This window comes from Alligator mississippiensis, chromosome 13 (assembly GCF_030867095.1).
Source record: "Alligator mississippiensis isolate rAllMis1 chromosome 13, rAllMis1, whole genome shotgun sequence".
NCBI classification, from domain to species: domain Eukaryota; kingdom Metazoa; phylum Chordata; order Crocodylia; family Alligatoridae; genus Alligator; species Alligator mississippiensis.
Window position 1 is genome coordinate 54,410,186 of NC_081836.1, and position 21,858 is coordinate 54,432,043.

General features: G+C 42.0%; 1 protein-coding gene across 2 annotated transcripts; it reads right to left on the reverse strand.

Annotated features, from left to right (window-relative positions):
- Positions 1 to 1,481: 1,481 nt before the first annotated feature.
- COPS3 (COP9 signalosome subunit 3) lies at positions 1,482 to 16,530 on the reverse strand. 2 transcript variants are annotated; one of them, XM_006272697.4, is made up of 12 exons: positions 16,406 to 16,530; positions 14,027 to 14,156; positions 10,933 to 11,045; positions 10,771 to 10,820; positions 9,574 to 9,666; positions 8,691 to 8,870; positions 6,298 to 6,438; positions 4,470 to 4,643; positions 3,278 to 3,364; positions 2,808 to 2,921; positions 2,071 to 2,151; positions 1,482 to 1,811 (listed from the first exon to the last, which is right to left on the reverse strand). In XM_006272697.4, the coding sequence occupies exons 1-12, from the start codon at positions 16,458 to 16,460 to the stop codon at positions 1,758 to 1,760; spliced, it is 1,272 nt and encodes a 423-aa protein (XP_006272759.1). In that variant the 5' UTR covers positions 16,461 to 16,530; the 3' UTR covers positions 1,482 to 1,757. The 2 variants fall into 2 exon arrangements, with proteins under 2 accessions (XP_006272759.1, XP_019350321.1); XM_019494776.2 differs by lacking the exons at positions 10,933 to 11,045; positions 14,027 to 14,156; positions 16,406 to 16,530 and having other exon boundaries at positions 9,574 to 9,734; positions 10,771 to 10,824.
- Between the last annotated feature and the right edge of the window lie 5,328 nt (positions 16,531 to 21,858).

Here is a 21,858-nt window from a genome sequence, read left to right on the forward strand (position 1 = left end):
CATGGCGCCAGGGTAGAAAACTGGATAGCACATTCAGCATTTAATCCTGCAGTGGTTTTAATAAGGCATTTAAAAACATATCACCAATCTCTTTGCTCATTACTTGTAATGAGTACTGGGGAAGACAAGGATTTGCTTTGAGATTAGGTGCGAATTTCCTTCAATTTGGGAGTCATTATGATAGGAACTGTGAGTGCTGAATTAATCACCACAAACCTATGCTTTTTAAAAATCCATCATCAGTTAAATCGCTATTTTATAACCAATTGTAAAAACTCTATCTAGGAACAGCTTGAGGATTATTTTTCTTCTAGTAGAGAAGGCATGCCACTGCCACAAGGGCTCTGCTAGACTTCAGAAGAGGAGCCCTCTGAAGAACAATTCCAAATATCAGTGTTGGAAGCACAAACCTTATTAGCTCTCTCCCCTACCCCTGCTCCATGTACCTGTACATTTCATGTGGTACAGCTCAGCTTCCAGCTAGGAACAAAAGTGAAGAGACCGGGTTTTCAGAAGTACCCAACAGTTCTCATTAGGGTACTTACGCAGGGGCTGTTGTGTATTAAGCAATTCTGAAAGTCTAACACAATGACAGAGTTATTTATGTCTGACAAGGAGAACTTCAGTGACAGGAACCATTTCAAATGTGTTTTGTTAACAGAGAAAAGTTTTAGATACATGAACACTACATAAATGACAGAAAGCCCAGTGGTTTAAAAGGGTAAATTGTTTCAGTAATTCAGTGGCAAATTTCTACTATTTCAGTAAGTCCTTGACTTCAAACCACACAATACTCTTCCAGCATTTCACCTGCCTTCAAACAAACCTGCTTTTATAATAGAACTTTATAACCACCTCCACAGTGAGGTAAGCCCAGAGCAGATGTATGGCACAGCTTGTATCTGAATTCATTTTGAATACCAGGATGTGGTAGAAACTCCTTTATGCCAGGTTTTGGGGGTGTTGAGCACAATAATTCTATTCAGTGCAAACTGGAGTTTGGACTCAGCTTCCCACAGCATCTAGGTCTTTAAGCCACCCTTTTGCTTTGGCCTAGAAGTTGCAAGAATATTCAATGATCCATCTGTTTCATGCCAGCAATTGAAAAAACCAATAAATAGTCGTCAGTACAAGGGAGCCCAAGGGTTTTCACAGCAGGACCAACTACCACCACTAAGCCTGATCCCCCACCAGAAATGAACTCATCCTGATGTTCTCAATCTTTTAGAAAGAAGGAGACGGCTTATATTTAAGTAACCTAATAGGCAGCTGCCAGTTACATTCTGCCCAGGTAATCTAAATACAAAGTCTAAATCAGACTGTATTTTATAGAGCAAACCGAGTTAAAAATGCTTTCAAATAATGTATCAGTAATTGTCTTGTAGCCTAGGCAATCCAACGTTTGCTTATATTCTTCCCTGAATTTTTTGCAGAAAAAGGAAAAAGAGGACTGCTACAGAAACACAGCAACGTTCAAACCATTTAAAACAAAAGGTAGATTATTTAATGCATTAACGATGTTAATCTGAAGATAAATAAATCCACAACAGACTTTAAGTTTCTTTGAGATTTCCTTTTTCTTTGCAGAGAATATTTTTGGAATCATACAGTACTGAGAAGGTGGTGTTTTATTTTCTTAATGTCCAGGTCAAAATCTCAGTTCTCTCTGCTCTGTTCATAGGACTTTTAAATGCCCAATCCAGAAGGTGGTTCTCTTTAGCTTTTACTTTAAAAGCAGAGTAGTAGCATTGTTAGTTTCAAGAATAACTGGATGGTTTGCTTCCTGAATCATCTTCTTGAGAGCCCATACTCTGTAAGGGAATAAGAGAAGTTATTTTTTTAATTCCAAAGATTTGCTTTTCTCCCAACAAGAGCTCTAAAGCTGAAATCACACAAAATAAAAAGCACACGTGGAAAGCCTGCACTTTCTCTTTTTACACAGTTGCATACTACCCACATTACACATTTGACTTGGTACTTACAACATAATACATTATAGCACATATATTCAACATAATTCATGCTTACAGCACCACATGCCTAAACACTCAGAGATCTAAAGGTAGTTACCTTCTGCACAAACTGAGGGTTCACAGTGATCTCTTGATCCATGGCTTTCAGTCGTTCATCAAGTTCTATACATTTCAGCATCTAAAAATCATGTTGAAAACAGCAAGTCAACTAGCTGTCCTGTTGGTGCATAACACACCTGCCTTAAGTAGCATCTACACTTTTAGCCTTTCCCCACAAAGGAATTTATGGTCCCAATTAATGGAAAAAGTAACACTGTGTTTATTCGGCTCACTGATTTTTGTTCGTTCCTTTTATTTTGTCCTATGTCTTTTCTCTAGCAATCACTTCAATGGCCATTGTCCTATGTTAGCCCTGGGAGAAGTGAACAGGTCAACCTGTAGTTCAATTGTTCTATGAGTTAATGAAAAGGAAGGATTTTGTAGTCAGCCTACCAAATGAACATTTTTCTTTACAAATCTGGAGTCAACCCTGTAGTTTAAGATCAATATGGGGGTGCGGGAATTGGACTGCTGACACACCTCTAGTTATACCTACTGTACAACAGGGGACTCAACACCAAAGATAAATATTTGTCATACAAACATATGTTCTAATTCCAAAGTAATTACTAAATTACCAGAGTAATTGTGGAAGCACATCAGTAAGTGCCTGACTTACACTAAATCAAGAACCAAATATACCCCAAGATGTCTGCTTATAACTTCACTACTAGATTTTGAAGACAATATATTCCGTGATAATTTAATAGCAAGAATGCATTAAACATTATTTACCTCCTGATCAATGTTATGAAGCATAGCTGGATTGTTATACTTTTCAGGATTATCGTGGAAACAGACCATACCATCTTTCTGATTAATACTTGCAAAGATTTCACCATCTTCTATCTGGAAGAGGAAAAACCATTTTATGTGAAAAAGGCAGAGTAAGTACTAATCACCAGTCTGGGTGGCTTGTGAAGATGGTTCAAATGCTGATTCTTCAAGCTCTGGTTCTTCTTTCCCCAACAGCCTTTTCCAAACAGAGAAGTATTGTAACATTCTGGTACAGGAAACACACTACTTACTCTGCTTAGATGAAAGCATTTTACAGACACTTTGGGAAGAAAGCAACCTGAGATTAGGGTACGCTTCCGGTAGTCAAACACTGACCAACTGCATTAAGTTTTTAAGATTCTAGTTAAAGATCTTGATCTGGTTTGCTTTTGTAATACAGAACATTTCCATTTCTTAATGACTCTTACCATGTGAAGGACGTATTTTTCTGCTTCCTGGGCCCCTGAGAGCTGCACTCGACTTGCCATATCTTGTAATGACAATGTTAAAAACGTCTGAAATTTAAAAAACATATCAAAATGTTATACTGCAATACCACTGATTGCTTTTCGTGCAGGTTTTTTATGCAGCATTTTTTAACTAAAAGTTGGTGGGACCGTGGTAGGTAGACCAAAGTACCATGCAAAGACCTGCAAGTCATTTCTTCTTCCATGGCTAATGTTGTTTTATACAACTGAGAGCCTATATACAAGTGCGTACCAGCACTTCTGGGGTCCCTTCCTTTCTAAAGGAAGACTTAGCAATATCTAACTTCCCTTCTCCCTGTGAATGAGGAGTTCCTGCCTCTTTAATACAGCCATTTCAAGACAATTATTAATCGTTTTAATTTTGGGAGTTATCTTCCAAAACAAATGCTGTGACATGCCTGAAGATCAGAACATCTGAGTTCAGATTTTTGACCCAAGTATCTTGTCTCATCACCTCTAGGAATCCATTTGATCTTTTTAGTTGATTACATGTGTAACTGTTTCTTCCTCTCCAAAATTCCTTTAGCACTGGATAGTCCCAGACTTAACTGTGTGTCTGTCCTCTCCTGCTTTGCCTCCTGTATGTAGGGAAGCTGTGAAGTTCAGTTTTTGACAGCAGATAGGAAACCTGAAGGTACTGTGTAGTGACATCTATGGCCACAGACCTATGTTCTATGGTCAAAGTTCTTATCTAATATAAATTAGTCCAATCCACTGACTTTCACAGTAGTATGCTAGTTAACACCATAGTCTGGAAGGCAAGCATTTGTTTGTTTTTTTATATGCTATGCAGTTCAGAAGCAGGCATCTACCTGTTTTTGTACCCAGACCCCTTTCGTATGCAGACTATCCCTATCCCCCCCCCCCCACCAATACATTTAACTATTTTTTTTTTAAAGCACAAAGGTAATGTATTGCTCTAGTTCTTCATGAGTACATTTTTGCTTCAGCAGCATTGTGTAGATGATTTTTATAATGCTGAACTTTTTAAAAAACTAATCAGTGCACACATAAACAAACTACTATGAACTGGATCCATTTCACACAGATACAAGATGATATTTTTAGTTTAACTGTTTCAGCAGGGATAAACCCCACATTTCTAAAGACCAGCAGGAGGCCTGCACCTTACCTTAGTTAACCTCTGAATATTCTTTTTATAAAGAGATGACAAGCACTGCTTAACCAGCCCCATATTGTTATCTCTGGTGAATGTTTCACTATGCTTGTTCACAAGATTTCGGAGCTCCGAGGGTTTATTGGTTGAATAAACTTGTGCTAATTCATGGTAGGCATTGCTAAGGGGCTGCAATTAGAAAAGAACACAACGTTTAATGCACACAGATTTCAGTCTTCTGTCTCGTGACCATATTTAATAGCTTCCACACTGGAAGCTATTTAAGCCACACTCGCTGTTCCCCAGGTAATTCACACACCAGACATTCACCATAGATTTAAATTTAAATCAAGACACAGTACAAGTGAAACTACTCTTTATGAAGGACCTCAGTTACATATTGATATTGATCAGGTTCATGTTTCAGATTTCTCTGTAAGCAATTTTCTGTAAGACCAGAACACATCACTACAGCATTTGAGGACTCTTCAATTTACAACTATGCAGAAGTGCCAGTAAAAATAATTCCTTATGAAGCTGGAGGCACAGTATATATGCTATTTCACTTGAGCTTCTTCCAGGATACCAAAAAAAGCACTAAGCGGTTTTCTAGTCAGAAGCATAGCCAGCTATTTGATGGCAAAAAGGTATGCTAACAAGCAGATTATTACATTGTACTTTCATAGTGCAACCCATGGGTTGTCTGTCAATAAAAGCCAAACAAAAACTTTAATTCAACAGCAGTTGAGGTTATATTTGTGTACAGGTAATACAAGGGGAAGTCTATCAAGCAGGTTTTTTGTTTTTTGAATTAGCACTGTGGGGGAAAGAGGTGGACAGAGCCACCTGCAGGACAGTACTGTAAAAAGGGTGCACGTTATCCAAGAGGCAGGTTATAAACACAAAAAGTACGGTAACTCAAATCCCATGCCAACAAGGACTGCCACAACATAGGGCCTACATGCATACATACAAAAACCTCACCCAACGACACAGCAGACTTCCAAAGTCACCTTCCTCTGACACAAATACAGCTCACTAACACCACAATAGCATGAATTCTTAAGCTGCAGATAGTTTATGTTGGAGCTGACACTGTCTGGCTCAGAATTTAAAAGCACTTAAATGGAGTTGAGCAGCTGCTACAGTTTCCTCTGTTTTGGCAATATGCGTTAATTAGTTGTGGCACAGCATAGATTCTGAGTGGTAGTAGGAAAAATACCTAGCTCTTGTACTGCACTTTGAGATCTACAGTTTTCACACTTTTACATAGGTGGTCAGGGTATTTTTACCCCAGTTTATAAAGAAACGAATGGAGGGAAAAATAGCATGCCCAGCACCTCAGTGGCTGACTTGGGTTCATCCTGAGTGCAAGATATGTCCCCTAATTACTCTGAATTTCTTGAGCGAGATCATCAATAGTGCACTTTAAGAGTCAAGGAGAAGCTATGAAGTCGCATGATCTAGCCAAAGGGAAAGTTTGGCAAATTTACGCACTGCTGAAAGATCTCATGTTTACAGTTGTGAAATTATATATATAAATATATATTTATTTTTTTTTTTGCCAAAAAGCCCATTCGTTTGTTAAGATGTATGAGCTGTACTGCAACATGAGCAATGCACCTGCTAGTTTGGAATGTGCACAAGTGAGACAATATGAAGCCACTACCTGTCCAAGTCTTCTGTAACTTATAAAGAAGCCAGAATGCTTGTTCCTAACATTTCCAACAATCCAGAACAGTAACCAACTCCATTAGAGAACCAAGAAGAAAAACGCCACTGTGTCGGCAAGAACCATGTAGGAATTTATAACTCAAATTATTTGACTGAGTTCAAGACTTACCTTAATGAATCTACCCACTATCTGGGATGTGTACTTCGGCAGCTGTTGAACTTTGCCAAGTAGTATCAAAGAAACTAGAATATACTTTTTATACGATTCCAACATAATATGACTGACTGCCATGGCCGGAGTAGTTATTGCCTGAGCAAGAGAAAAGGGATGGGAGTAGAAAATGACTGTCAGTGAGAGTTAAAAATAAGTATACTACTGAATTAGTAAATTCCTAGATTAAAAAAAGGTCTATATGCAAAGAGAATAAGATGAAACATAAAATGAACCATTAAGTTAATATCAAAAGAAAAAGTTAAGAAAAAGTTAAGTTTTTGTGAATGTCACCCAGTACATCCGAGAAAGACACCTTCTACCAGTCGGCCAAATGTAAAACTACATAGTACTGTCTACAGTGGGTACATCTACACATGCGCATTAATGTGCAATACCCTATTTTACTGAATATTAGAGCGTCACAGCGAAAACTGTGCTAATATGCTAAAGCGCAGTAAAATTAGGCTACTGTGTATTAAGTGTCACTAAAAAGTGTGAGCTTTTGTTACTGTGCATTAAGACAGACTAATGCGCATTTAGTTAGTACCTCACGATAAAGGTACTAAATTTAATGCGTAGTAGCAAAAGCGTATTAACAAACATGTAGACACACACACACACTGGGTACATCTACACGAGATGCTAAACAAGTAGACTAATTCTACTGCATATTAGTGTGGCAGGCAAAAACCATGCTAAATGTGCAGCAGAATTAGTCTACTGACTAATTCTGCTGCACATCAGCATCACAAAAAAAAGCATGCGCTGGCACTACTGCACAGTAGCGCTGATTACAGTGCATTAAATTAGTACCTGTTATTACAAGTACTAAACTTTGTGCACCATAATTATGGTGGATTAACGAACATGTAGGTGCGCCCAGTGATACTTAAAATGATGCCAGAAGAATCAAAGCAAAGCTTCCTTGCTTAATACTGCAGAGCATTAAATACTGATCAAGAGTTGTCCTAGAAACTTCTGGGAGCCTTTAATGCAATTAATCATAAGATGGGTTACTGGAAGTGGTTATACAGGTCCTGTGGAAGCTGGGATCACACACACACACACACACACACACACACACACACACACACACACACACACACACACACACACACACACACACACCTCTCCCCCTGACAAGCCCAGCTGTGTGGTATGCAGCGCTGCAAACACATCTGCAGCACCACATACTACATAGCCAGATGTTCTCCGCACTGCAAGGGTGCACTGCCTGTACATGCGCTGCTCCATTTTTTTTCCTGTGGGTTTTTTTGGCCCCCAGAGGTAAAAAAAACCCAGAGGAAAAAAACCAAAAAACGGAGCACCACATGCATGGGCAGCGTATGCTGCTGCTGAAAAAGAGAGCCAAGCCGTCTAGAGCCGTGCTGCGGCTGCCACCCAGGCTGTGCCCAGCAGGATCTCTGCTGCTGCAGCCCTGGGAGGCCCCCAGATAAAGGTGCCAGGGCCAGCACAGTGCTGGCCCCAGGCCCCGCTACTGTCTCCAGCATAATTTGCCACGCGCCAAAGCACATGTGGCACGGACGCTCCCTGAGGACAAGTAGCTGTGGCGCAAGGTACACCAAATGTACCTTGGGAAACCAAATGTCCAAGCTCGTCTGGACGCACGCACACACACATACACACTTCATAAAGTTGTTAGATCATTCACACGTGTAGAAACAACATTAGTTAAGTCTGAGAATGCCAAGATTGCTGAGCACAGTTAGTTTAAGTCCATTCTGTGCTGGCTAACCTTATTTTACTGAAAGGCCAGGGAAAAACTTGCTTTCTGCAAGTTTGTGCAAAAGTTTCACATTTTAAAAATAAGGGGAAAAGATGATTCTGAAAGTACAAGTTATGGAGAATACCAAAGATCAGTTGTGGTATCAGAGGCTGTTGTACTAGTTGGACCACTACACTACACTAATTTTTCTTGATATTAAAAAAAATATATATTGGACATAAAAATCACATGCTTATGAAACCCAGCTTAAGGAAAAAACAACTAGCATCCAGAATAACATTTAAAAGGCCAATGAGACCCATAAATAAACATTTGATATCCATGCTCAATCATATGAATGTATAGAGATAACACAAAATATTGCACATAAGTTCATATCTGACAACCAATCCAACTAAATCTTTCTAGATAACCATGTGATGCAAATACGCGAAGTTAATAGCAATAGCTATGTGAACAGCTATTGTCTTTAGTTTCAGGAGAAAGTTTAAAAGATGTTACGCATTACACATTATACCAACTTTATTGGCATGCAGTTCTACCAGTTTAAACAAACCACATTTTAAGTCTTGCCACAGACTTCTGGGTGAGAGAAATGTACCTGTTCATAGAAGTAGAGTGCTCTTTCAAAGTTCTTTAGCCCAGTGTATATCATCCCACCATAGTAGTAGTAACATAAAAAGTGCTTCGCATCATATGCCCCATTCTCTTTACAAATATCCATCATGTCCACATCTAAATACGGGAGGGCAGGTTTAAAGCATTTTGCTAACAAACAGAGCTACAAGAAAATAAACCAGGGTTACATGAATTAGCCACTTCTATGCAAGTTTTAAAGAGGTCAAAACCAAATTCAGTTCATTACCATTTATTTAAACTTAATGTGTTTATCTGCAAAATTATGAAGAACTTCCCTAAAACTATCCAGCAAACACTTCAGCTCCTGTAGTGTTTCACAGCGGCTCGTCATGAACACTGTCACGTTACTCGACTCCAATCTATGAAGTTCCCTGAAATGCTAAGCCACACAAGCTAGCCTGCTGGCAGCACAAAATACTTTCTCTTACTTATGGAGCTATGTGCCCCAGGAGCTAGAAGCACTGCAGAAGTAGCAAATTCAGCCCACAGAAGCTGGAACAGATAGACCATCACTGCTGAGGAAACTATTCTGGAGGACAGAGATAGTAAGAGGCCCTGGGAGGAGCTACATATAGCTCTCCCTCAACTAGAGAGAAAACCAGAATAATCCAGGACTCTCAGAAGTCATAAAAAGAACAGCAAAACAAAGGATCTAAGAGGATGAGCTTAAAATTCTATTAAACTCATTTCAAATATTAATTATTCTAACAGATCACAATGATTACTAGTGTTGTAAAACCCTACTCTATTACCCAAAGTATAAAGTACTAATTCACTCAGTCCACAATGGGGCTGGACCAGTTAAAAATGTTTAGCCTTGGAATAAGTCTAATATTCCTTCTTACCTGGCAGAGATCTGCATGTATTGAGGTCAGCTGGTTTGTGTTCATCTGCATCTTGTCTATGGCTTGTCTGAGAATGCTAATTCCTCGCAGGGGCTGTCAGAAATTACATCTCTTTCAGATAATTTCTCATAGATGGCAGCACATTGGATCTTATGTTGGCACTTACAAATGAAAAATAACACTAATTGATAGGTTCCATTAAGTAACAATTAACCTGAGGTTCCCCTTCCTGCAGGATACTGCAGTCCCTTAAGATATCAAATAAATCTGGTCTTTTTCTTCAACTTGCTTCTCCTGATGGACTAACATTTCTCTGCTGCAAAAAGGCTGTTCTAGTGAGAAGGGGTTTGGGTTGTAGCCATGTTGGTCTAAGGACATAGGCAGACAAGGTTCCTTGGGTAAATTTGATATCTTTTATTAGACCAACCCAAATGGTTGGAGAATAGTTATTAAGCAAACTTTTGGGTTCAAAAACCCTTCGTCAGGCTAAGGAAGCCTCAGCAGTTGGTGTGTGCTCTTCCTGGATGGAATGAACGCGTTGTACTGTCACACTATCAGATACTAACATTCTCTAGTAGTCTCTGAAAGACTTGACCCTGAAACCATCAAAAAATCGGCACTGGTCACACTGAAATTAAAAGCAAGATTCCCATTTGCCACATTTGGAGCATGTACTTTGGCAGCATTTTCAGAACATGGAAATTAGCACAAGTGCCTGGAAAGCTCCGATTCCTTAACATTAACAAATATTATTCTCAAAGATGTATTCTTTTAAACCAGTTTCTTGATTTATTTTTTTAAACTTACTCAGGAATCTTATAAAAGACTGCTGTGGTAATAACACCAAAGCCAATGACTCACTGCCTGATTCCATTTATTTTGGTACAATCTCTTATACATCTGTGATTGATGATCTCTAGACCAAAAAAAAGAACACATACAACTGTTATGTGTATGTTTCATATGATGATACACCAGATCTCATAAGAACTATAAATATATATTTTTCTTTTAGGATGTCTCTGGAACAGCCTTTTTACAATCTTGGAAGATAATCTAAAACTAGACAAGTAAGAATCTGCAGGGAAATATTCTTAAAATGGAATTAACAAGTCAAATTCTTCACAAGAGAATCAGCGTCTCCTTGGAGCCCCCGGATGACTGCTAATTTATTATTACTAGATAGTATTTGCTTACCTGTTTTCTTTCCACAAGGGCATTTGTTAACTGGTGGCAAAGGCCAGCAACTAGATATAACAAGAAAAACAGTAAAAGAAAAAAACAAACAAAAAATCATAAACATACACACATCAACTTTAGATGATATATAACTGCAAGACAAATTGAAGTTGAACTTACAAGTGTCTGTTGCATATCTAATGTGCTCCCCATTACAAGTGCTGATAAAAAGCTGAACCTGTGAGAATAACGTTTCGAAGTCAGGGATGCTGGGCATAGAAAACTTCACAAACCTGAAACCGGACAAAAAGTCATTTAAAATGTAAAATGAAACCAAAGGCCTCCCTCTGAAATTACTTCTTGATCTCTGCCTTAGCATGCAAACCTCTGTGCATCTGTGGAACTGCCTGCAGACCCAGGGCCAAAGCATGCATTACAGATTCTTTTCTTAGCATATCAAGGTTTTATGAACAAAACACTAGGAAACCTGCAAGTGTGTAATTTTAGTTAAACAGTGTAAAAGCATCTTAAACATGAAAGATTATAACTAAAAACTAAACTATGGTGATACTTGAGAATGGGGTCAAAAATCCATACCCCCTATCCTGGGTTGCATAAAAGTTCTCTGTTTAGAACAAGTCACAGCAGGTGCAGTATAATACCCTGATAACTGAATACCTTTAAAGAAGATGGACCATAAAACTGCACCATCAAGTGGAAGGCTCATCACATTACAGAAACACGTAGCATAGACTTGCGGTTGGGGGGGAATGGGGAGAGAGGGTTGGCAGCACTCTCTTGTGGACAGACTGCATTTTGGCTGTTTAAAATACACATTTCTTCTGAGAGCAGAGAAGAGTATGGAGAGTACACTCTGCTGAGAGTACACTGGTCCTACAGAAGTTCTTCCAAATGACCTTGGAAACAACAAAACATGCTACTGATGCTAGGAATCTCTATCTCCTTCCCTATTTGCCTCCTCACTCTTACATATACCTGCAATTGTTTCTCCACATTTAAATTACTTGCATCTCTGCTCCTCACTCCCTGCAGATTACTACCTCTAAACCAGGGCTGTCCAACTGGTAGCCCACAGGCTGCACCTGGCTGGCAAAGGGTTTAAAGTGTGGTCCTCAGGCTGCCCCCACCGCTCTAGCTGCTGCACAGTGGTAGCCAGGATCTCTGGAGCAGGACAGCACAGTGAGAGGTCTGGTGAACTCCTTACCACAGTGCCAGCAGGGGTGCTTGGGCAGCTCTCAAGGCAGCAGTAAGTGGGGGAGTGGGGGAAAATCACCCATGCAGTGGCTGCAAGACAGGGGCAGCAGACTTGTATGGTGGGAGTGTGAGGTTCGACCTAGAAACTACTATGCAAAGCCTAAGCAAAAGTGAATGTTATGTGACGAATGCCCATCTGCAATGATAAGGAGCAGACAGTCTTAGATAGAGGAAGCTTGAAAACAAAAACAGAATCAGAGGTACTGGGACAAAGAGCTCATTAAAATACTAAAAATCACACCCCTAGGTGGGGAAGATATATGCTAATGAAACATATATGTATGTTAATGAGATACATAGCTAAAACACAGGTATAGAGACATGCTCAGTAAAGAACTTGCGTCACTCCTTTATAACCAATTAGCAAACAAGGATGCTTATGAAGATTCAAACCCTTGTATATAAGGGGCTTAGTATTGCATATCTGCTGTGCTTGTTCAGTGAGATTATTCCGCTTGCACCTTTTATTGCTAGCAATAAATCTTTTTTATACTTTCACCCCTGGTATCTTTATTGGCCTTTGCATACCGGGCACGAACCCAGACTTGAGCTGGGGCCTAACAGGAGGAGAGGAAGATGGCTCACTCTGCTCATGCAGCAGCAGTGGGGGGTGAGGAGAGGATCTCATGGCAGCAGGGGACTACACAGAGCAGGGGCTTCAGGAAGCCAGTGAGGCCCATGGGGCATGCAGCCTACAACCCATGCAGTGCAGCACACAGCCCCTGGTCACTCTGAAGTTGGACAGCCCTGCTCTGGACCACTGCCCACAACAGTACTGCTTTGACTAGTTCTCAGGCAATCCTCAACCATACCTTCAGCACACCTCTCACTCTCTCTCACATATTCCTGTTTCACGGCCTCCTCAAATGCCAACATTCCAGCAAGTCCTCACCCTGTAGATCCCCAAGCACAAACCCTCCTTTCCTTTGCTGTCCCTTTATTTTAAGATGCGCTTCAAAACTGATTGTATTGTTAAACCTCTCCACTGACTTGCTGCAGCTGCCAAGCAAACTGGTTACTCGCCTTCCTTGTCCCTTCCCAAAGCCCAGTCAGTGCTTGGTTCTCCCTAGAACAACCTTTTTCATATCTATTCCATTGACTCCACTTCAGACATCTCTTATGGGCAGCTGGTTTCCCTCTTATTTAATTTACTAACAAACTGCTTTATCTTACACCCACAGGATACCTTCACCATTGGTGATTTGACACAGGTGGTCTGTTTTGTTTTTGTTTTTTAATTACATAACATCTTTTTGGGATCCAGCTTGTGGAAGACAGTATACAAAGTGAAGTACCATACACATACGAGCTGTACTATTCTCTGTTTCAAAGGGAAGCACCAAGGAACAGCAGTTAATTTATTTTAACAAATCAATTTCTAATGCATCTCAATTTATTATTTTAAAAGTGTAACAATAGTGCAAATTGTAGAGACCTCTGTTCAGTAACTCATCAATGCTCCCAAAAATTTATTTAGCTGAACTGGTTATCTCAATCTGCGGAATGCCAGCCTATCCTTTCCCCTGCAGGAGACAAGAGCTGTCCAAACCTGCAAAAGCAGCCAATGCCACACTGTGAATAAAGGGACATCCTGCTTCACAGTGCGAGTCCAGCTTGTCAATAACTCATTTATCAAACATTAAAACAAACATGACATTTTTGTTGAACCACTGGCAAAAGCATTAGTCTATCCAGACTGCCTAAATGTAACAAGAAACAGATGTTTGCTCAAAGCCAAGAAAAACTTAATTTGCGTTGTAAGTCATGGTATTTTAGCCATTTTGGAACTGAAATTAGAAAAAGCTGAAACACATGAACATCCTAATATTTTCACAAAAGATGCGCCACAGGAAAGAATTTAAGCAACATTACAAGAACCGCACAATGAAAATGCAAGTGTCCAAAAGCAACACCTTTGGTAGCATGTCAGCATGCACTGCCTGAAGTTCTCAATGTTAAAACTAAATTAAGCCTATAAAGAAAGAAAAGTATCACTTACAAGACAGCAAGAACCCCTAAAGAATGTTCCTGCACATCCAGGGCACCAAGCACTGTATCCAGGTGGGAGAGATTTTTTGCTAGCAGTTCCCCGCTTTTATTGATCAGTTCACAAAGCTGGGTCATTTGCCCTAAAACATGAAATATTGCAGTCAATTTTCAATTACAACACCAAGCAAAGCACACTGAAAGGTCATGCGTTCCCTTATTTAACATCTCCTTGCTTTGCCTTTAAGCAAAAAAAATAAATAAATAAATAAGAGAGTCAACTAAGTTGTCTTCTAGCAGCAACCAAAATTTGAGACCAATTGAGGGGACCCCACAATAGCTTATCATTCAACACCCCTCCCAACCCCCCCCATCTGACTTATTGGCTGCAAAAAAGCCTTCAAAACCAAATAACAGAACATAAACCAATGCAGAGTCGGTTTCCCTAGTCTGCAGAGAGAATTACCAGCGTCTCAGGAGCTACTCTGTTTTTGATGAGCTGCAACAAAATGAAATTTAAAAGGCTCTGGCCAGTTTCTCTGCTATTTAAATCTTTTCTTTTCCCTACCAGCACCTAAGAAAATGGGAGAATCTACACACGAAAGTCCAAGGGCAGCTTCTTCCTCCTTGGGCATCCGAGCAATTCTTACAGGTTTGCCCATCGCACTTCTTACGTGCTGTATTCCAGCTAATGTTTTTAGAAAACAAATTCCAAGTAACACTTTAGGATAAAAATATATTTTCCTAATCTGTTTTCCCCCCAAGTTTACTTGCATATCTGACAATACTGCATATAGTCGCTTGTGATTTAGTCTTTGTGAGTTTTTGACAAGGCATGTGGAAAAGAAACATCTTAGACCTAGCATGCTTTCTCGATTTCTGAAGACGGGCAGGACTAAAAGGCGGATGCTATATTCGTAAAGTGCCTTGAATTCAGTTTTCAAAGGTACTGGGGTCTTCAATGGATGGCATCTGATGCAGCCACTGTTTCAGCTGTCAACGCTTCCAGATTAGATGTAAACAAAACAGTTTCGCATCACCGCCCAGTACCTTTGGGAGTAGGAGTCTATTCATGAATGGAAACACATGACTGCTCTTCTCAAATTCTCTCTGACCTTTTCCTCAGAGTCAAAATAAAACACCAACAAGGTTTAACAGTGAAAGGTTAACTTTCAAAGACGAGTGTGGTCCAAATAAAGGCCTGGACATCAAGAACCGATTCTAGCGTCAACTGTGCCAAGCAGCACGGCTCCGGGACTCTTGCCTCGCGCCCGCAGCCAGCTGACAAGAGCTGTTGAGCGGACTAATGTAAAACATGATGAGGTTCAATAACGGTACGCGTGTCGTGAACACGTGTTTTTCGATCCTTTTTCCTGCTGGCAGTTAAAAGTCAAAACGTTGCCGTCATCCACAAGCTTCACCGACAACCTTTCGTGTGAACAAAATCCTAAATAAAGGGCACTGCAGAAAACTCCCTTATATGCAAGGAGCTACAACGTGCAGCAATAGAAAACAAAACAAAACAAAACTCCAGCCCAATGCAAAAACAAGAGTCAGAGGCAAAAATTAAAAATTAAGAGAAAGCCTGTCTGACACGACTATGTTACGCGAGCTAATATGAAAAGGCAGCTATCTATTTCCACTCGTTAAACAGTGAATCGAAGAGACAGGGAAGCTCAGAAACCGGCACCGACTGTGCCCGGGAGCGCTAGGCCCACACAGGGAGGGGAAAAAAAAAAAGACTTAAAGACACCACTGAGAAAAATGACAATATTTCATAGATTTCCAGGGTCGGAAAGGGCCTGGTCCGAGCCCCTGCTCCACATTTTAATATTAAAATCTTTTTTTTCCTCTCACACTAGAGAAGTCCAGTTTGAAGCGACAAAACCTCCCATCGACAACCGCCTTTTTGTATCTTACGGCCGCCACCGAGCTCGCTTCCACCCAGGACAACTTGTACCACCTTTTCTCCCACGCCTGACGGGCAGTTTGCAATTGAAGACTGTTTTGGGCAGAAATCTCATTGGTCCCCTACAAGGTATCGCCTGGACCACGACCCCAGGCGCGGCCACGGGGCTGCTCTTCCCCGCGTGCTATTCTCCGGGGAAATTTCATTTTTTTTAAATAGAAACACCGCTGCCACAGTGCACAGCCTGCTCCCGACAGCCGCCATAAAACGGGTGATCGGGGCTACGAGGCCGGAGCCTGCTGCCCCGCAGCCGAGGGGGTATGTGGGAGAAGGGGCAGGCGGGGAGCCGGCCGGGGCCCAGCGCTGCGCTGACAGGCCCAGGGGTGGGGGGCTTCCGCCCCGTCTTCCCGCGCGCGCTGGCGGGCGGCCCCGCGGGAGACCGGGCCGAGGGAGCCGCCACGCCCCCACCCGCCCGCCGGTCACCTTGGGCCGAGAGCTGCCGGACGCTGTTAACGAACTGCTCCAGGGCAGACGCCATCTTGGCGGCTCGGGCGCGCGGCCGGGGCGGCCGGGGGAAGCGGGAAGGAGGCTCCGCGCGCGACGCGCCCCTTGCCAGCCAATCCCCCGCCGCCTCGGGCGCCGCGAGACCCGCGGCCGCGCGCGTCACTTCCGCCGCGTCGCCTCGCGAGAGCTGCACGGCCTCCTCCTGTCGCCGTTACCAGGGCGACCCCCGCCAGCCGGAAGTCGCCGGCTCTTGTAAACAGCCCCGCCCCCTCCCCGCCCTCGAGGCCATTTTACTTGGCAGAGTGGTGACTCAGCAGCTTGTGGTGTCGTCATCGCCGCCCTCACGTCACTGTGTCGTCACTGTCATGTTGCAAACATGGCCCCCAGCCCACCCACAGGGCAGCGCTGGCTGTCAGGAATGACAGGGCCCCTCTCCCTATTCAGACGCCTGTCCACGGGTCCTCGCATCTGTCATCGTGCTGACATCATGCCTACCTCATGCCACAACAACAGGCCTCAGTCACGGTTCTGACATCACACTTGCCCTCCAGGAATGAAACATGGATCCCCAGAGACAAACGGCTGAGAGTCACCCGGGAGATAAATGACCGGGCGTTCGTTAACACAAATAGTAAATGCCGATGTCCTTGGAAGACGTACAAAAAACTAGGACTCTGGGTTCCAAAATGAGAACTTTTATTAGATCAACTGGGAAATCGTGAGAAAACTGTCCTTTTCTGCAAGCTTTCGGGACCAAAGTCCCTTCGCGAGGCTCTGGGGAAAGTCCCCATCGGTAGGGAATAAGCTTCATTTTTGCACAGAGGGAGCTGAAGATGGAAGGCTGTCCCGCTGGGTCCACGAAAGCGCCAGCTATGTCCTCAGACCAACACGGCTACGACCAAAAACCCAGATCCAATCTATACAGTAGGCCAGTGGGTTTGTTAAATGTAATAGTAATGTGCCTGTGCCTTCCTGGCGTCAAGTCTACACACCAAAATCCATCGTGGATACGTACAAGCACGCGGGCACGTCTGCGTTGTGTGTCGCCGACATGTCGGCCTTCCCGAAATCTCCCGGAATAGATTCAAACTATTTGGCAACCCTACACGCACATCGCTCCATCGTCGTCCCGTCTCTTTCCATCATTTTCTGGCAGCTTTTCAAGAAACAAGCAATCAGGTGGTCACCTAGATTTGGGCCCATTGAGTACATTGGACAATACTTAGCATAGTTATGCGAGTTCCTGATTGAAATGACTGTTATAAACGCAATGACGAATTAATTATGTATCTATCATTCTTGAAAGCAAAAGGGATACCTACTTATCTGTCGACACTTTTGCCTCGCACTGATAAAAATCAGGTTTCTGCAGTGCTTGATTGTAATATGGTCGTACAATGCAAATAGCCGAGGGCTGCACATACTATACCACCTTTACCACAGCTTTTGGTGCAGAGAAATTCAACGTGTTTTCCAATGCTGCGATTACTTCACAAACAGAAGATGTATCTGGAATAAAAGTGGTGTTTACATCTACCATTTGAGATATAAATACCAATAAAAGCAATATTTACATCTACTATTTGAGATATAAATACCAATAAAAGCAATATTTACATCTACCATTTACATCTACCACTCATAGTAAAGTCAGCTCAAGTTATCTCTACCTGAGTTACTCCTTTCAAGGTGGCTGAGTTCAAGTGAGCGGATAGTTGTCAGCTAGCACACGTGTGCAGCACTGTTGACAGGATTCGGCACGCTTTGGCCCCCGACCATAGCATGAATACTTCAGTCGGTATAAATGGGAGCTCAGATTCCACCCTGTAGAGGAGAGCGGTACCATGTGAACCAGCATGAAGTTGCGAAGCACAGTATTCAGGAGTTGCCAAGTATAAGGCGTTCGTGCGAACAGAAGCAGTGTATTCTGATATACCACAAACATGAACAGGGTCTTTCTGCCCTGCAGTGTGAAAGCCATACACGGGCTATCATTGTTTTATCAGAAATGTCAGACGTGGGATGAAATATTGAGTCAGAGGAGAATATAGTCTTGAAACTATTAAACATCTTCCCTCCCAACCTTCTGTTATATTCAGCCTGACCTAGTGATTAGAACAACCTGGACTTTTGTTCCCTTTCTGTATTGCTGACTCACTCTGTGACCATGGGAGAGGCATTATACTTTCCTGTACCCCAGTGGTTCTTTTTGTAAAAGAAAAATAATAATAATAATAATGTTGTCCTTTGAAAAGAACGGTAGCGTCCAAAGATGAAAGTATGGAAGTGAACTATGGAAGTGCAAAGTATCAGTATGGCCAGCAATTGATATATCTCACCCCACTTGCCAATGTTAGCAGCTGCCTAATCTTTGTCACTCATGCATCTTTAACAGCTTAATCCTTCCAACTGTCATCTTTCGGTATTCATTTTTTATTATGGACCACAATACACACACTCTTCATGGTTGATTGTTACTGTGTCTGTCAGCAACGCAGCCTTACACATTTGTTTCCTCTCTGAATAGACTAACCTAAAACATCCCAAATGCAGGGGGGCTGGACCCGATGATCTTGTAAGGTCCCTCCAGCCCCTAACATCTATGAATCTATGAACCCACCTTCTGCATATGTACAGACCGCAGCTAGCTAAAAGAAAAAAACCTCTCTTCAGAACTCATTGTATGAGAATTTGCTCTGGGAAACAAAATGAAAGGGAGCAGGTTTTTATTATAACTATGAAATTCCTTCCCTTTCTACCTAGGTATCTTATTTAAAATCTTTCCATGGTAAAATTATATTTTAATTTCCATAAAGCCCTGTAGCCCAGAGGATCTAAAAATAAGGTACATTGTTATACATATATAAAAGTATAAGTAAGAACCATGTATATTCCATGAAGTTTGCTAGAATATACTGAAAAATCTCTTTACACACACACAGGTTTGCAGATGAGAGCCGTGTTTCATGACAGGTTTCTCTTCTCAGGTCTGTGAAAACACTAAAGGAACATGGTCCTTCCACAAAGAATTAGGCATTCTGTATCCAAAGAGTAAACTCTCAACTTGAGTCTCAAGACCAAATTAAAATCAGCATTAGTGTCTATTGATGACTGTGTCTGGACTCCCCATATTTCTGTGTCCACTTACACCATTGTTACGAAACTTAGTTCTCATTTATGGGCTAAGAGCTGATAAATCCGTTAAAGGGTGTAATGTTGTAATGTAAAGCCCCAGTGCTTCACGTGTCTTTCTGAGGTCCAGGAAACTGTGGTTGCTTCATTAAAACCACTGATATCCTTTCTGTGGAACAGATAGTGTTTGAAGACTCCAGCAGGTTACATTAGCCAGGATGAGCACAGTCCTGCCTATTAGCCCCCTCGCATACTTTAAGTCTCCCAGTCGTTCTGACAAATGAGGACCCATGTGAGGAGCAATCCTGCTTCATACTGGTCAGCATCAGAAGGTAACTGCAACTCCTGTTTCCTTTTTTTTTTTTTTTTAAAGAACATTTCTGTGATAGTTTAGCACTGATGAAAAGTGCTACCCTGACAGTCCTGAGCTCAGGAAAACCTCTGCCCACAGAAAATACAACAGAAGTATCCATGCTGGAAGCCTTCCCGCCGGATGCAATGCCTACCATCCATATGCTCAGCCACGACTTGTATGAATTCTGGGTTCATAAATTGTTGTGTCCTGTTAATACTTAGCTTCTTTGCTGTCACTAACGGTGACAATTAGGGCCAGCTCCGGTGTTTGTACATATTAATTATATGGACACTTATCTTCTGAGACCTGGAATGAGAGCCATCCAACATGTATCATTGACAATGGCTTTTGCTGACCTGACCAGCTTCAAACCAGCATATTAAAAAGGGTCTAAGGCTCATCACTAGTTCATCCTGACACTTAAGTTCCACCTGTATCCTTCATGCTGGCTGAAAGCCATGGAAAGCCATGGAAAGCTTTTTCAGGTTTGGCAGTTTTTGCTAAAAGTCCTTTTTTAAGCCATACGCTCTGTCAGACAACAGCTTCACTCATATTAGCCTGGAGCATTAGAAATTTATGCAGTTTAAGTCTCTGCACCCCAACCCCATGTTCTAGCAATAATCACAAAGTGGGTGTTGTCCTGGCCTGCAAGTGAAATCATCTATCTACTCTCCAAATCAAAGTATATACTTTACAACTCAGTTTGCATTCAACACATTTTATATGACAAAAATGCTTTATTTTTTACTGTATCCCAAAGCCATCTGGTGGGTGGATCAGAAGTCAGAAGTATATCACAATATTATTATGAATTTGGATTACTTTTGATTAATGATTATTAGAACAAGGATTAATGAGAAGATTTGGAGAGAATCCCTTACACAAACAAGTTCATGTCAACTGGATCCTGCGTGTGCCTCAGACAGGCCAGAAGAGTTTTTAGAGCGTGTGAAGCAACTTGGTGTTTGTGAGCAGAGCTGGGACCATATCGTGTGAAATACTGAAGAGTAAGATTTGGTCTTTACACATCACCATCTCCAGACTTTGGGGATGCTCAGGCGGGGAATCAAACTGTCGCTAGCCCTGTTTACTATGGCAGATCTACCAAGATCCCCGGTTCAGTGAGTGTCATTTGTCACAGTGTAGGGGTAAAGACAGATACATACAGTATACTGCGAGGACTGGACAGTAGAGATTTAATGATCTGAATACCGATTATCTTCCCAACTATTTAATCCAAACAGGATGCAGAACAAGCTGCCATCCTGCATAGCGTGGGATCACGGTGACTGAAAGGAAGAGAATGTTTCTGGTGACTGAGAGCAAGACTGAAATAATCACCACCCTGGAAAAGGTTGCATATCAGTTATGTATTATAAACATAGCTGTTTGCTTAATATGTACATATTAAAAATATAAACATTATACATGTTTCATGAGCCAAACACTGATTTGACGCTTCCCAAATAGTCTGGATAATCAAGGCTCTCCTGCAGTGGTTCTGAATTTGTATAGGATGGTTTGGATAGGGACGGTCCTGCCTTAGGCAGGGGGTTGGACTGGATGACCCCTTCTCTCTCCCTCTTTTTCAACTCAAGTCACCCCTTGATAGACTTATGCCTGAAAATGTCAGCCCTTCGTTTTTTGCTGCTTGGTTTTGTTTTGTTTCTACAGAAACACAGCGTGATGCTCCGCTTGCAAAGACCCCAGGAAGCCCAAATCAGGTCGGAAGGCATGTAACACTGCAACTTCCTACTTGCAACCTGTCTGGCCACGAGTGTTTGCACCCCGCCCAGGGCTACTGCTGGGTGACAGGCTCTCAGCCGCCGGCCCCTGGCTGAGGATCGCTGCTCTCCCGCACCGACAAGCCCATCCGATGCCCACGCGCCTGCCGGTGCGGGCCAGCCGGGTGCATTTGGGGGCTGCGCGGCAAGGGGAAGCCGGG